The sequence below is a fragment of the Parasteatoda tepidariorum genome, chromosome 7, assembly GCF_982258835.1.
Source record: "Parasteatoda tepidariorum strain Cologne lab strain chromosome 7, Ptep-v5.0, whole genome shotgun sequence".
NCBI lineage: Eukaryota > Metazoa > Arthropoda > Arachnida > Araneae > Theridiidae > Parasteatoda > Parasteatoda tepidariorum.
In genome coordinates, this window is record NC_141761.1 from 11,061,494 (window position 1) to 11,078,971 (window position 17,478).

Here is a 17,478-nt window from a genome sequence, read left to right on the forward strand (position 1 = left end):
TGAAATTAACACTGCTGAAGGAAAAATGTGTGACTCAAATGTTGACATTATTTTTGGTTGACTAATCTGATATAAATCTCATAAATATTGAGTAAAAATGTGAGAAATTTTTTAATGTAAAATTTTATTTCAGTTGTTAAGAAGACTTTTATAAAATTTATTATAGGTGACACATATATGTGTATGTGCGTGATAAAGATAAAGAAAGGAAATTTTTTTTTTTTTAAAGGAGTAGTATAAATATACATAAATAGAAAACTACATATAATAAAAATAATTATAAGAAATTTTTTAAAAATTTTAAAGGCCAGAAAACAAAATTATGAAAAGATGATTCGCTTGCACACAGGATACTAATTAGAGTGCTTTCAAATGTAATAATATACAGATATCGGATTTTTCATTATCTTCGATCTAGAAATTTTCAGAAATCCAAGGTCCGGAAGTGACGAGAAATCATTGATCACATTTGTGCATAAAAATTCCTGTTTATTTCATTTAAAAATATTAGAACTAGAATTTATACTTCGTATCTCTTTCATTTGTAAATATTTTTCCTGGTAACAATGTGATTAGAGTAACTATGGTAAACAATGTGATTAGACATAATAGTAAACTTATACATAATTATTCATTTAAATTATGCTGCATATAATTTGTTAAGAATTTCATATTGTGAAATTATCAATGATTTAAATTTATAAAGATATTAATTTTTTGAAATGCTTCATTAATGACTTTATTCAAGAAATTTTCAGGAATTTTTGAGTTGGGCTCACAATCACCTCTGAATGTAACTAAAGCAAAAGACATCAGTGTGATGAGCACGAAAAAAATAAAACGTATCAAGTAATATACAAAAATTTCTGAAATAAAAAATTCAAGAAAAGTAACATAAAGCAAGTAATACATTCGTAATACAAGATCATACATCTGTTAACTTATCGACATTTATATACAGCAAGATTATATCTTTTTGTTATTTCGCTCTCTAGCCTTTAAATTTTTTTTTCTTATTTTAAAAAAAATTTCTTTTAATACTTTTTGTTATTTTTCTTGTCTTTTTTTTGTTGGTATTTTTATCTTATATGGATTCTATGTACTGTATAGTTTATGCACAGTTAATAAAACTTATTACAGGTATGCGATTCTTCTGCTCTCAAAACTGGATTTGCTGACTGCTGCAAATCAATCATTTATGTTCCAACAAAATTTTCTTGGCAATATCTTTTCAAAATTTCTGCTTTAATCTTAAGTTGATATTTCGTTACCTACAGAAAATCTCGTAAATAAGACATTAATTTCCCCCTGCCAACATTCTCTTTTTTTTTTTACCTCATTCACGCACGATAATTTAAAAAAATTTTTTTTACCTGGATTTGTTAGCGAAAAACACAACAAGCATTTAATCATTCACTGGAAATTTTTTTTTTCTCATTCATAATTATATTTTAATGAGTAGTAATTTATTACAAAATTTAATTTATAACAAAAGAATTATTTAATCAATGTGATATATTCAGCCTGTTTATTACTTGTTTTAAATTATATTGAATTAATTTTTAATATGAAATTACGTAACAGTAATTTCGAATCACTCATTTCATTAATCATTTTTCACATGCTCAATGCCATCCAAAATCCGTGTTTGACCCTTTCTTTTTTTTTTCCTTTTGCATTTAATGCAATTGTTTTTCTCATGATTTTAAAATTCCCATATTGTTACGCCACGGTTCTTTAAAGAAATCACTTTTTGATACACTCGATTTGTGTCAGTACCATTGTAAATCTATGCAGTGATTATTGCTACAAATTTTTGCAATGTTTTTTTTAAAATCCTTATATTTTTTTATACAATATTATTACGACATGCAAAATTGAATCCATGCATTTATTAGTTACTTTTTGATGCAACAATAGCATTTTTTCACAGTTATTGCTACTGTTATCTGCTTTGTTTTCTTTTTTTTTTAATCAAGATATTTTCATGCGAAAGCAGAATCCCAAATTTCAGAAATTAAATTTTGACACACTCGATCGTGCTTAATATATGCAGTGTGTAAAATTTATTTTTGTTCCATTTATTGGTGTATGATTTATGATACGGGAAGTTCAGATCGCTTGCATCCTGAGTATTCTCAATCATTTTTCGTCATTTATCACTGCTGATTTTTGCATTTTTTTAAAAATCTTGCTATTTTTAATGTGATGTAAAAAAAATTAGTGCATTTATCCCCTACAAAGAATATCACCTACAGTATTAGAATAAAAAAAATTGCATTTTCTGTTAAAGAAAATTGTATACAATATATTTTATCCAAATAGGTTTTTTGTTTATAAACACAACACTTTTGTTACTTTCAATTAGTAGCATTGTTATTGTTAGAAGTATTTTGCAGAAAGATAATAGTGCTAGAGAGACTTGTCGCAGAGAGCCGGAAAAAATTCTGTCACTTTACCAATCGCCACCGATAGTTACTTTATTGTTATAATTATGTTTAAAAATTTTATTCTTTAAAGAAATGAACTTTCTAAGCCATATTTTGAGAAATGCTTCCAAAAATATGTATACTGGATTAGGCCAGATTTTCCTGGTCTACAGGTTTAATTAAAATTCTCCTAGTTTTTGTACATTTTAGAAAATTCCCTAAAATTGAGTAAATTTCCTAAAAACATCCTCATTGAAATAGAATTTTTGCACAGATTACTCCTTACTTGAATATTTAAATAAGTATTGATAATACATAATGATGCGAACCTCATTTATAAAAAATAGTTCAAAACTTTTTTTTTTTGTTCAAGTTATTTTTATTCAGAACTCTCTTTTTAAGTTAATTAAAAGGAAATCTTATAACTATCTTTGATGAATTTAACGCCTATTAATGTTCGAAATTATGAGTTAAGCATAATATACAACATTTAAAGTATGTGTAATGTCAATCAGAACTGGAAAATAATGCAGTTTTTCTTTTTTGATAACTATAACAATCCCCTATGTGTAAAATATTTAGTACATACAATTATTTAGTACAACAATTAGCGTGAAATTTATATTGCTTAAAATCTACTGGGTTTTTTTCCTATCCATGTTGGCAGTTATGTATGTTCAATTTTTAAAAAGTGGTCACTGTATAAAATGCCCTATAGTTGATGTCTAGTGTGTAATTTCAATAAACCTCTAGATGTTATGTACAACTAGTTCCTTCTTTTGACAGCCCCTCGATATCGGGGATCAGGCACTTTTGAGTCTAGGAAAGACAGGAATTCGATGATCTCAGTCTGCTCTTGCTCCTCGTCCAGCAGCAGCAGCCAGTCGTCTCCCTTCCCTTTCTTCGGAACACTCAACCTCGGATTCGAACCCGGTGACAGCCCTCGACCCCTGCAAAGATCTCTCACCCAACAGTCTCAATGTTCAACAGGTGATTTCTCTTCCGTACTTTACACATTCATAATTTATTACACTTCTAATCTGGATTTTAATGAACGCTTTTAGTGTTTCCGTCCAAACTCATGATATAATTAGAATATTGCTATACTAGAGATGCTAACTATTACAGATTGACTCTAATTATTACAGTTTTTAGTACGATTACGGATCGAGAGTATACTGTATTCGATACAAAGCGTTCCTTTTATATGTTATTAATGATAGTATTGTGTATAAAAATTTTATTTAATATTTTTTCATTTAATTTAAAAGAAATGTGTCTGAAAAACTTATAGTTTAAAATAATTGCTCATAGAAGAAGAAAAAAATTTGTTCTGAAAGTAAAACTATCTAGCCAATAAATTTGTTAAAATTTTCATATAATTTTGAAATCCAGACATTATATGTCTGCCAATGTTCCCACGGGTCAGGGAGAACAGGGAAAACCTGGAATTGTCAAGGAATTTGATTTTAATTCCAAAAATCAGGGAAAGTTACAATTATTTTACAAAAACCTGGAATATTCTCCTATATCATACCTGGAAAATAATCAGTAACAGTATTTAGTTATATATTCTTAAAATAGTCAGTAACAGTATTCAGTTATTGAGATTCAAGTTAAATATTTCTAACATCTATTACAATTATTTATTGCGAAAATTTCGCATTTTAATCAAACCATCCATTCTCATGTTATAATATTTTCTTGCACAGAAAATCTAACATTTCACATTACAAATAAAAGAATCAAAATTTTCTGGTGAAAATAGGGTTTCAATTATCATTACAATTTAACTGGTATACCTGGAAAAGTTCATTTTTTTTTTCTGAAATTGAGTGGGAACCCTGTTTTATTTATCATTAAATCATTAGTTCTAAAATATTATTTTATGTGAACACATGTATGCCGCCAATTTAGTCTTTTTTAGTCCATTCTATTTTCAATGATACTTTCTTAATTGCTAAAATATATTACCTCAGTTTGTCTTCATTTAATTGCAAACAAATTAGTGTTATTCTTATAAAGTATATTTATAATGTTAAAGCATTAAATAACGTTAAAGTATGATATGATTTACTCTTTTGCATGCATTACTAATACAATAATTAGATGTTGAATTTTTATTTGCATGTTTCGTAGTGTTGCAAGTAATATGAATAAAATTAAAGTCAGTTTTTTCAGAATATATCCAATCGTGTGAACAAAGTTTTAGGAATATCCAGACACTCCTGGGGGAAATTTTGGTCTAATTTAGAGAATTAAAAAAAAAAAAAAAAAATAACAATGTAAAAAATTTTATTGTAAAAAAGAGTTTCGTTGCAAAATTTTTCCCACAAAAAACTTGACTGAACTACAGTATTTCTAATGCCCAGTGTGCAAAATTTATAACTTCTAACCAATTTGAGTAACTTCTTGGTGCACTCAATTTGTGCCAATTTCATTGCAAGCCTACACAGAGTTACAATAATTTTTTTGGCAGATATTTCTACAAAATTTCTCATGTTTTTTGTTGTTGAATTAATTAATTAATTTTTTTTTACAATCTATTTTTCAAACAATATTATTACAACACTTGAAATTTGAGTTGCACATTTGAATAATTACATCTAGAGATCTCCATAAATCTGGCCTTGCCATTGACCTCTTTCTTGGCAATTGGTTATTCTTGTGTCTGTCACAGATTTCAGCCTTTATTACAATCCTGCTAATTTGTTTTTCAAACAGCAAAAATATCACCCATAATATTGATACATACATATATGTGCAGTAGTAAGTCATACATCAGGAATTGCTGTGATTTCGGCAAATCCTGAAAACAAACTTTTCTGCATAATAGGTTTTTTTAGGTAAAAAAAAACATCCTTCTTCAATTAAAGATTGACAATAATTAAAGTGAATTTCGATCAACAACGTATAAAATCCATGTGGAGTCTTGCTTTTCTCGGTTAGCCATGATTCCCCACTGAATCCATGTGGTTTTCTCAATGCTTTTATCCATGGTTATTAAAACAGATGGTTTTTAAAACAATGTTATTTTATTGGGCAAACTTCATTTCACACTCAATTATTAACTGAAGGCCAAAATAGTCGCAGAATTATTAACTTTTATTAAAAACAGAAACAAAGTTTCCATGGTAAACTATTTAAGAAATATGTCTGAAAAAAATTTAGTTTTAAAATAACTGCATTATCATCATAGTTGGCCAGACAGCCCAATGTGGGCCAATGCCTTCTTCTGAAAGTTTTTTCCATAACGACTTCCGATTTATCCTTGATCTCCAATTCTTTTCATTTATTGCAAGAAAATCAGACTCCAAAAAAGTAACTGTACATAGAAGAAGAAAAAATTTCATTTGAAAGTAAAACTATCTAGCCAGTAAATTTCTTTAAATTTTCTTATAATTTTGAAATCCAGAAATTAAATGTCTGCGGAATGATAACAGATTGTTTTATGAAATGCCAATTTGTAAAACCCTTTTAAGAGAGTTCTGAGACATGGTCAAAAATATCATTTTCATCAGATCATTAATAGCATGCATAAGGAGAAATAGCTTTTGGGTGTTTTTATCTTATAGAAAATTAGACTACTTCATTTCCTGACTATTGATAAATCTTAAATTAAAAATTCAGTATTAAGTCAAATAAACCATTGGAAAGGTGACATCATTTAAATATTAAAGTATACATTTTCATTGTTTGACTTAACATAATTTTTTTTAGTAACTTTTATGCCATATTTTTTTCTTTCATATTAAACAGAATACAAATAACTTTTAATGTTAATTTGCTCATTTATGGTTTGTATAAGCCAATATTTTGATTGATATTACTTTTAACACACATGCCAATTTATTCAAGAATTGTGTAAAATCATGTAAAAAAATTTTAATTGTATTTAATTTTTTTTAACAAAACTTTAATTTCTGAACTTTATAAAAAATGCACAATAATTTCAAGGGAAATTATTGAACTGCATTCTAAGTAATTATTTCTTTAAAACTTTAATTTATAAAGTTTAGAAAATAAGGTACAATAATTTTAAGGGAAATTTCAAAAATGAAATCTATGTTCTGAGGAATTATTAGGCTCTGAGAATTTTCTCCACTCCTGAGTTATTCTTTTTCAATTGTTGTTGAATAATATTTATTAGTATTAGTAGTTAGAAAGTCTTTATGAAATACTCCTAATGTTTTAATTAATTTGTTTTATAAAATAATATTTTAACTTTTGTTTTAAATATACCTTTTTTTTATTTTTAAACTTAATTTTAATCCTGATATGTTTTTCATAAAATATTGTGTGCATAATGTAATATTACAGAATTACGTTTAAATAATTACACTTTTAGTTTTAAGTTAGAATAATAATAATCATATAATAGCAGTAGAGAATAATATTGAGAAGGGATGATAAATATTACCTTTAAATAATGAATAAATAAATAATTCTAGTTAATAAATACCTATACATATTTATTTTTTAATTTTATGCTCATGACAATTCACGAAATCTAGATGTTTTTAATTAGAAAAACGTTCCATGTAATTTTCTGGTTAATAAGAATATGCTAACAACATTGAAAATTTCTTTTAAACCATTTTATTTATAGAAACAAAAAAATTTCTGATAGCACCTATAAGTTGCCTATATATGAAAGATCTTCGTTAAAAATTTTCAATTTTCTTTTTCATAATTGTATTTTTTGTACTATAAAATGTTTTATAAAAATATTCGACGTAACAATTTTGAGTAGTATATTTAGCCTAATGAAAGGTGATAAAAATTAAGTGCAATAAATTAAGTTTAAATAAAGCAGTTAAATCGGCCAAATTGACCTCTTTAACCAAATTTATCCTAAATCTTTTTAATCTGTTTATCTTGAATGAAAATAAGTCAAATTTGTTCTGAACTGTTATTCTACTCTCAGAACTCTTCATAACAAAAGGAAAAAAATAAAATACTCTGGAATTTTTTAAAAATAGTGTTAAGAGATTGGTTGGTGAGTAAACTTTATTGAAAAACAATTATCGTACATAATAACCTGTATTAAGTACATACGTTTAAAGACATGATATAAAAAACCTGTCTATAAGTCCTATCTAAGTTGCAGCAATTAAATTTCAATGGGTATTTGTAGTTACATAGCTGCCAACTCTACTGGATTTTCCAGTAGACAACTGGATTTTGCTAGTTTCTCCTGGTCTACTGGTTTAATAGAAAATTCTCCGAGTTTTTGTAAATTTTGAAAAATTCCCTAAAATTGAGTCAGTTTTTCAAAAAAAGAAAGATAAAAAATCCTTTTTGAAATAGAGTTTTTGCTTGTTTGAATATTTAAATAAATATTTCTAACATATAATGAAGTGAGACTAGGGTATAGAAATCAGTTTCAAACTTTTTTTTTTTGAGAACTCCCTTTTTAAATGAATTAAAAAATCAAATCTTAACTATTTTTTATGAATGAAGTGCCTATTACTATTCAAAATTATGATTAAACATAATACACAACATTTCAAGCCTATTAATGCCAATCATGACTGGAAAATATTGCAGTTTTTTGATGACTATAAAAATTCCCTATGTGTAAAATATTTAGTATATTAAGCAATAATTAGCGTGAAATTCATATTTCGTAAAATCTACCAGAATTTTTTTCGTATGTATGTCTGCAGCTATGTAGTTATTTAAAAGCTGTTTCAGATCTGAAGATAGGCATTATGATTTATATAATTCATGTGTCAAAATTTTTGTTCTTCTGCTGTAATATGAATGCAATCTTTCTTCTTCACTGACAGAGAGTGGTTTTTATACGGACATGAGTACGGCAGGAGACTCTCCTGAAATGGATCTGCCCCGTCACAAGCGAGCCGAAAGAAGCGACAGCCAGCTCTCTAGCGACTCCCTCGCAACAAATATGTTACCCACTGAAAGTCTAAATAACCACTCTTTAGAAGAGGTAAGATTTGATACTGAATATTATTCTGAAATTATTACGTAGTTATATGGTTGAGTAATAAAATTAACTGCTTTTATAATCTTTTAAAATAATCTTCCTTAGCTCTCAAGAGTTTTTGTTTGCAATATTCGATATCACTTAAGTGTATTTTTTTATTTTTTTAACAGTTAATTTATGCATAATAGTATTAATATTAATTATATACCAATGTAGAATTAAGTATTAAAATTGCACTTGTTTCAACTTTGTTAATGCAGTGTTCGTATGGTCCTTAAAAATTGCTTAATTTTTATTTTGGAAAATAAGGGCCCTTAAAAGTACTTAATTTCGGATCAAGGTTTTTAAAAGTCCTTAATTTTTTAGCATCACTATGGTTGATAGAAACAATTTTTCAGTTCAATTTTTCTTTTATCACTTAGAATTAGACCATGCATGGAGGGTAAAGCATTTTAGAGAGACAAAAATTTATGTGTGTAAAGGAAGGGGGGAGCTACAGGCAATGATAAGAAAACATATCCTTTCATTTATATATGTTCTTTCATTAACATATTCTGCCCTTTGCCTAGAATAACACTCTATGAGGAGAGTGAAGCATTCTAAAAGAAAAGAATAGTGTGGACAAGGGGAATACTGCACATGGAAGAGATAGTGCTCTTTTTTGGGGGGGGGGGTTTAAGGTACCTAAGTAGAAGACCCACATTAACCTTCAAAATTGACAGAATTCAAGAACTTAAGTTCTACTAGTAATGCATCTGCATATAGGGATTAAGTAAAACGCTAAGAACAGAAGTATCAGAAGAAAAAAAATTGAACTAGAATCCATAACGAAAACTATTTCCTAAAATCTCTAATTAGATAATTTTTATAATAATTCAATGTGTAATAAGTAACTGTACATTTATAGAAAGCAGTAGCATTTTTTAAAATTCATGATTGTACTAAAAACTAAACAGATTTGTAAGAAACAGAGTTTGAAAAATCACAGCCCACCTAGGTTTTTCATCCCATTAGGTATTTTCCTGAGTACTAAATAAAAAGGCATGATTTACTTCTAACAAGAAAGTTAAATATTTGGTCACCATTTATAATTTGTTTTGTTGCTATGTTAATATTTTTTTAAAGTTTTAGATTGTTACACTATTAATATTTTTTTAAAGTTTTAGATTGTTACATTATTAATATTTTTTTTAAAGTTTTAGATTGTTACACTATTACATTTATTTCTTAAGGATAAGCAGATTTCCCTGGTAATGCTTTGCCGAGCCTGTTAATTAATGCAATTATATTGGTGCTTACATTATGATAAAATTGTTTTTGTTTTTTTCATTTATTGATTTTTTTAGGAAGATAAATAATTTGCACTGTCACTGATGGCATATGTATATTCAATGTTAAAAAATCACTCTATTTTTAAAAATCCTTAATTTTTCGAAAAAGTCCTTAATTTTTTCAAAAAAAGTACCTAGAATTGCTTAATTTTTGCTCTGTTGAAAGAGTAGGAACCCTGCAACATTATGTGTATTATTGTAGATTTGATTACTTATACAGTAAAACCTCGCTACAACAATATTTTGGGGACCCAATAAATATAGTGTCATAAAGGGATATATTGTTATATCGAGAGCCTAAATACTTTGGGGACATAATAAGATATTTTTGGAATTTTAATGATATATATGTATTAATTATAAATCTATTTATGTATATTATATAAAAATTTAATTTGCAAAGTGATAACTATGGTTTAATATGAAATCAGATTGGAATGTTATATCTGTGACTTCTTAAGACAGTGATGTGGAAAATACGGCCCGCGGAAAGGTTTAATCCCGCCCGTTTAAGAGTGCCGTCGTGAGAATGTTTGAACGCGTTCTTACTTCGTAATGTGACGACCCGCATAAAAACTACCTGCGGCGATATTCAAACCACAATAGTATTCTGGACAAATCCATCCGACCTAAACAGATGACTCATCTTCGCTCGAAACTTCCAGACACTCTCGCATTTTTGATTCATTGTTCTGTTTTCTCGAAAGAACTGGAAAAATCCAATTCCCGAGCAATCCTTGCAGGTAGGTATAAATACAAGCGAGGTCGCCCGAAGATCAGTTAGTTAGCGACTTAGTCAGTCATCTGCAACGACACGCTGTGACTCGAGTAATTGTTTGGGTAATCCTCGAAACTCCCACTGCCTCAATAGTCCGTGGGCCGAAGACTCAAAAGCAGTTCTAAACTGATTTTCGTTCCTACTCTCGAGTGGCAATTTTAATCTTCCAAAATAGAACTCAATCTTGCCTGGGAAATATAAATTCACGAAGTTCTCCAAAATATAATTGGCCATTAATTGACAGTTATCAAAATATTGAAGAACTATTTTAATTTCATGAATACAGAATTTTGCCCATGAATATCCAAAGAGGAGGGTACTGTGACGTCACATGAAAATGAATTGACCAATCACAGCCAAAAAGCTTCGCGATTTGCGTCTGCTCTAGTTCTTATTTCCTTTGCTTCAAACTGCTTTACAATTTTTGTATAAACGTTATAAAAGTTTAATAAAATTATAATTTCATTTTAAGAGGACCCGCGCGAACACCCGCGCAAGAGCATTAGTTAGCAGTAAGTTTTCGTCAATTGCGTTTCTGGGTGTTGTTCTCCGTAGTAGGTAACGTCTGAAATGGATGTTAAAAAAAGAAAAGTGGATTCAGAATGTCTAGTTTTTAAAGAAAAATGGACGTGGAAATATTTCTTTACTTTATTTAAAGAAAAACCTGTGTGCTTACTTTGCAAAACAACTGTTGCAGTTTTAAAAGAATATAACATTCAACGCCATTTCAAGAGCAAACATGAAAACCACTCCTACTCATCGTTAAGTGAAGAGGTGAAAAAAATTAAATCGAAAGATTTAATAAAAAATTTATCAAGTCAACAACAATTATTTCAGTGAGCTAATCATTCTCAAAGATGCGCTACGAAAGCCAGTTATGTGTTGGCTTATAATATTGCTAAATCTTATAAAGCATTTTCAGATGGTGAATTTATAAAGCAGTGCATGATAGATGTGTGCGATATTATGTGCCCTGAAAAGAAAAATGATTTTCAGTCACTGTCTCTCTCAAGAAGAACAATCACCGGGAGAATTGAAAATATTGATAAAAATCTAATTTCACAACTGACTACAAAAACTCAAAAATTTATTTTTTATTCAATTACCATGGATGAAAGTACAGATATCAGCGATACTGCACAGTTACTCATATTTGTAAGAGGAATCAACGCCCACTTTGAAATTACAGAAGAACTTGCAGGGCTGCAGTCAATGAAAGGAACAATGACTGGTGCCGATATATTTTGTGAATTTGAAAATTGCATCGATAAACTTCGTTTACCTATTGATAAGTTATGTAATGTAACTACAGATGGTGCTCCTAATATGGTTGGAATCAATCAAGGATTTGATGGGAAATTTAATTCTAAGTATCCGGAAAATGATGTTGTTTTTTTGCATTGCCTTATACATCAGGATGCTCTCTGTAAATCGGCTTTAGATATTGACCATATGCTTAATATTGTTGTAAAACTAGTAAATGTGATTCGTTCCAGAGGATTATTATATCGCCAGTTTCAACAGTTTTTGGAGTCCGTACATGCTGAGCATTCCGATATCCTGTATTATTCAAAAGTTCGTTGGTTAAGTGCTGGAAAAGTATTTGAAAGAATTTGGGATTTAAAAGACGATATTGTGAATTTTCTTCTTGATAAAGACATTTATAATCAATTTGATGTCTTAGAAAACGAAACATGGCTTTCTGATTTCGCTTTTTTCACAGACCTTCTCGTACACATGAATATACTTAATCTCAAATTGCAAGGGAAAAATCAGTTTCTTCACGATATTTGGCAATACCTGAAAAGTTTTAAATTACAGTTATTATTATTTGCTAATCAGATCTCTAAATCTGATTTTTCTCATTTTCCAAGAATACAATCTTTAAAATTCACTATATCAAACAATAAGATTAAAAAATACGAAATTAATTTGAGAAAACTATCTTCAGAATTTGAAAGGAGATTTCAGGACTTTAGAAAAATGAAACCAGAGTTTAGTATTTTTGCGACCCCATTCAATGTTAATTATGAAGAAGTTGATGCAAAATTTCAACTTGAGTTAATAGAACTGAACTGTAATGCTCTCCTGAAACAAACTTTTCATACAGTACCATTACTAGAATTTTATAAAAATTTAAGTCCAGATAATTTCCCAAATCTAATTACTCATGCAATGAAGATAATGACAATGTTCGGCTCATCTTATATATGCGAGCAAATCTTTTCAACAATGAAGCTTAGGAAAACTTCTTTAAGAAACAGAATTACAGATGAGCAGCTTTCATCAGTTTTAAGAATTTCTGCTTCGCAAATGGAACCGGACTATGATGAAATTTAGAAGAAACAGTCTCAATTTCATTTTTCTCATGCACCATCAACCAGTAATGACACCAGAAAATAAAGTGATAATACTTCACATCAAGAACTACACTAAATTCATTTTATATTTTGTGCTTATAATTTTCTTACCTTTTGCTTTTTTACTATTAAAATAATAAGTGTATGTAATAATATATGTATATGTTTATGGAACACATAAATTTTTTAACGATTAAGCATTATTCTTTGGCCCTCTGCAATTATCTAGTTATTACAAATGGCCCGTCTTAAAGTTTCCCCACCACTGTCTTAAGAGAGGCAATTCTTAGACTGGATGGTCTTGGGGTGGTCTATGTAGATCAACTCGTAACTGTTCTTTCACTTTGAAATATCCTTTACTGACAAAAACTTCATTTTTAATTTTTTAGAGTCTCACAACTTCCATGTGAAAGAGTGTCATTTTTATTTATTTATTTTTGATGAAGATGAAGGACGCGTTGTGTGCCATATACTGAAAAATAACCATGAGCTTCATAGTAACTCAACATATTATTTGTATGAAGAAAATGAAATACTAGCACATGTTCTTTTATTTATTTGAAATAATATATTCATCTTCTTTTGTCTTTTTGGGCATTACTTGTAAAATACGCATACTACCTCCCACTACTAATCACAATTGTTTATTATTTTTTTTTAACTTAATCAAAATTCTTTTACTGAAAAGTTATGTAATTAATTATATTGTAAATATGGTATTTATTTGAAACTTTAAATGCTCCCTTCCAATTGTGTATATTGTAAGTCTACGAAACTGATTAATTTATTACAGAAATGGATTTGTTTGGAATATATGTTACCGTAAAAGACTGTCAAATATTCACTAATGGTGTTTAATATTTGAAATTTTGCAACTGGCCATTTGTATAATATTTACAGGGTATCTGCGCAGTCATGATAAATCGCGGAAAGTCATGAATTTAGGCATTAAACAAAATTTGTCATGATTTAAACTATTAAAAAAATCATGGAATGTCATGGATTTAGGTGGCCGAAGAATCTAATTTTTAAAATGGAATTTATCCCCCCCCCCAATTTCATGGTGTTCCAAGTATGTGAATTTCTAACAAAACCTCCACTCACAGTCATATTTTATTAAAATATAAAATGTTTTTATCATGTTCTTTAAAAATGATGGTGTTCTTTCAAAAAATAAAATAAAAAACATCATTTCTAGAGCGAATTATCTTTTAAACTTTCATGATTTCTAAATATTTATTATTATTTTTATTTTATCAATTTCAAATTCTAGCTGAAGCAAGACAGTCATTGGCGAATTTTTTTTTTAAAATTCCGAAATAAGGACAGAAAAATCAGGAGTATTTCTTTCCTTTCCCGGAAAAGCATCTTTAGAATACAATTCTGCAGCAAAAAAGAAAAAAAAAATTTGCTTTTGTATTTTTTTTCCAGCTATTTTATTGCTTCAACTCTTTCTTTACTCTGTTTTTTAAATTTAAAATCTACAAATATGAAGATACAGAGGATAACAGTTTTGGTTTTACCTATCATTTCAATGAATGTTATTATGATACTTTTTTTTAAATTTATTGTTGCTTCTTTGTCGAAGAAAATAATAAGTTTGTTAAGTCATGAATTTGAAAATCTAAAATGTAGCAGATACCCTGTCTTAACCTCTAAGAAAATAATAAACAAATAATCTAAGAAGTTCATTATTGAAATTTCTGAATTGCAAATGGAGATTAAGAATTATGGTTTGTAGAATTGCCTCGAGTAATAAAATACTGACGCTCATCAGAAGCAGAGATGCCAGTTTTTGGGTCTGCTGTATCGACCCTAGTGACATAGCCACATCACTAACATATTTGCATATTATATAGTTAGCAAGCCTCAAAAAAAAATTTTTTTTTTACAAAATTATAGATCCGCTCAACTAAGAAAAAAGGTTGGCAACTGCTGTATTAAAAAATTTCATGAACTGTACTAAAGTTTATAAATAAGAATTATTGAGTCCTTGAAATAAGTGTCTTTTTAAATTTTTGAAATAAAAGTTGAAATTGCACTGTTTTTATATATTCATATATTCCTAATCATGTTGCGTATCAGTCTTAAGTTTTTGCCTAATTCCTTTCTGTCATCGAAGTAAATATTTAACTATTTGTTTTCCATGTTGAGTTTTCATCTTAATCTCGAAATGTGTATTTTTTTTTTCTTTTCTTTCTGTGGAACTTAAAAGTACTTTTTTACCATTATTGACTGATCGTTATGAATCTCCAAGCTTTTAAACTCGAAAAAAGAATAAGTCCCCTTAAAGCTTAGTCTTAGCCTAGATCAAAAATATGCATTGAATTTAATGTTTTTTGCAGTCTCAAACGAGTAATATTTGTTTGATCTGACCATTGAAATTTTTTTCACTAATTTGGTAAGTTTGATGAATTAAAGTCTGCAGAATGTGTTATTAGCGCTTAGTATAGGGAAAAATAAGGAAGTTTTGTTACAGACCAATCAAAGCAATGTAGCCACTTATCAATAAACTGTTTTTTAAAGAAATTATATTAATCTAAGGCATTTCTCAAAATAAGGTAGAGTATTTAAAATGAAGAGTTATATAATATTTAAGTATTAAATGTAACTCGAGGGAATCAATAATGAAACATTACCGAATAAATCTACTCTAATTTTTTTTTTTTTTTGAAGGATAATTGCTCATTTTATCCCTTAGCTGTTCCTGACGAAAACAGCTTTGTTTAAATACTTAGCAACGTCCTATCATTTTGTAATTCTGAGGAGAAAGATTCTTAATTTATGAAGAGATCTGTCTGTGAGAAAATTATTCTGTTCAAGAATTGTGAATCTCCATTTCACCACATAAGAATAAAGTCATCATATGTCATACTGAAAAAAAAAATATTTATAACTATTTTTTGTCATTATTATTAAAATACAATCTCGCTTGATTGTATTTCTCCACTTTAAGTAATCTGCATGTGTATCAAGTTTTTATACTTGAACACTTATCAATCTCACTGTTGTCCATCAAATTTAAAGTGAATTAACCAGTTAGAAATCGATTCATCAAATGTAGCTTCTTTTAAAATCATTTAAAGAGATTCCTAAACATTCTTCTAAGGCTTTACACTTTCATATTTAAAGTGTACCATCTCTGTGACGAATGTGTTTTCATGTTTTAAAGTGTTTTAGTTTTGTCAAAATTATTTATCTTCACATATTCATTATTTATTTGGTTCTTTAATAAATCTTCTTGAAAAAAAATCTGGATTTTTTTTTTTTTTAATGAACTATTAATTTGAATGAAACATATCCTGATGTAATATTCGTTTTCCTAATCTAAATGTTTCATTGGATATCTCATTTCTAAAATAGTTGCCTTCACAAATTTAGGAGCATGTTGATGATTAGTTTGTAGTCATTATATAATAATTTTAACCAGAAATTTTATGTTCTTTCATTATAGTATTGTTTTTAAATAATAACCATTATGTCATATAGTTTTGATCAAAAATTATTCAGAGTGCTGTTTTTTTTAAAACTATTTTTATTACAATCAAACCCTGCTACAGTGAACATGGTTTATAGTGAACCAAATGTTCGCTCCCGTGTCTTGCTACCCGAGTATAATGTTATTTTTTGTGGATATAGTGAACTAAAGAAAAAGAGGAAGTCGGATATTATGAACTTTTCTCTGTCTTTGACTGATTTACTTTCTTCATTTATAACACATATTCATAATAATTTTGAAACTTCTTCTTCAAAATAAAAGAATATACCGATTTTTTAAACAGTCAATGGCATGAAATGTTGCAATAAGCATTTTTTCTTGTTTCCTTCATTATTGAAATGGTTCAGCAATCAAAGAAGCATCAATCTTCCAGTATCTGGACAAATGCTCCAAGTCAAAGTGGATGGGACTACTTTTATGTGCTCGAATGACTGGGTTTAAAAAGCGGAATAACGTGAATTCATGAAAAATGATCAGTTGAAAGTGTTTCCATATCTGATGTTGCTTATTAGCTAAAAATCACTCATTTTTTTGTTACGCAAGTAATAAAAAATTGAAGTCAACTCATTTTTGTTTCTATGTATTATTTTTCAGTCATTTATTTCATTTTATGGATCATTTATTTAAATAATGTGTAATAAAAGGGGGGAGTTTGAAAAGATTAGTCAAAATTGTTTGCGGAATTTCGGTCCCTTGAAGGTTCACTGTAGTAGGGTTTGACTGCATTTATTTATTATTATTATGACTTGCCAACCCTAATTTTCAATTAAAAAAACATTTTTTTTTGAAAGTGCAATATTGTATATGAATATTGTTATTGTGCAATATTGCTTAAAAATTGCAGACAATCTGGTATCAATTACACTCTTTTTTTTTCCTTCTTATCGGTGCCACTTACGTTTCTGTATATACTTGTATAGAGAATTTATAAATATATACACTTTTAAAACATAAGCTCCCTATTGAAAATGTCACTTTTTGTGAAGTGCCATTATCTGGTATTTTGTAATGTCTCTATATAAATTTTCATAGGAGCACTTATTAAGCTGTTTTTTTGTCAGCTTTCTGCAAATTTTAATGTATGGAATTATTTAATAAAATTATTTGTTTAATTATAATTGTCTTCTGTTG

The 17,478-nt window shown here is 28.2% G+C and overlaps 1 protein-coding gene across 6 annotated transcripts in view; it reads left to right on the forward strand.

Annotated features, from left to right (window-relative positions):
* Positions 1–17,465, forward strand: part of LOC122272235 (uncharacterized) — a 66,932-nt gene extending 49,467 nt beyond the window's left edge. For 5 of the 6 annotated variants that reach the window (XM_087167307.1, XM_087167308.1, XM_087167310.1 and 2 more), the window contains 3 exons: positions 3,216–3,419; positions 8,222–8,382; positions 14,122–17,465. In XM_087167307.1, coding sequence (XP_087023433.1) covers positions 3,216–3,419; positions 8,222–8,382; positions 14,122–14,526 — 770 coding nt within the window. In that variant the 3' untranslated portion in view covers positions 14,527–17,465. Of the gene's footprint in view, positions 1–3,215; positions 3,420–8,221; positions 8,383–13,237 lie in introns of all 6 variants that reach the window. The other variant, XM_087167311.1, reaches the window with a different exon arrangement.
* Positions 17,466–17,478: the final 13 nt, after the last annotated feature.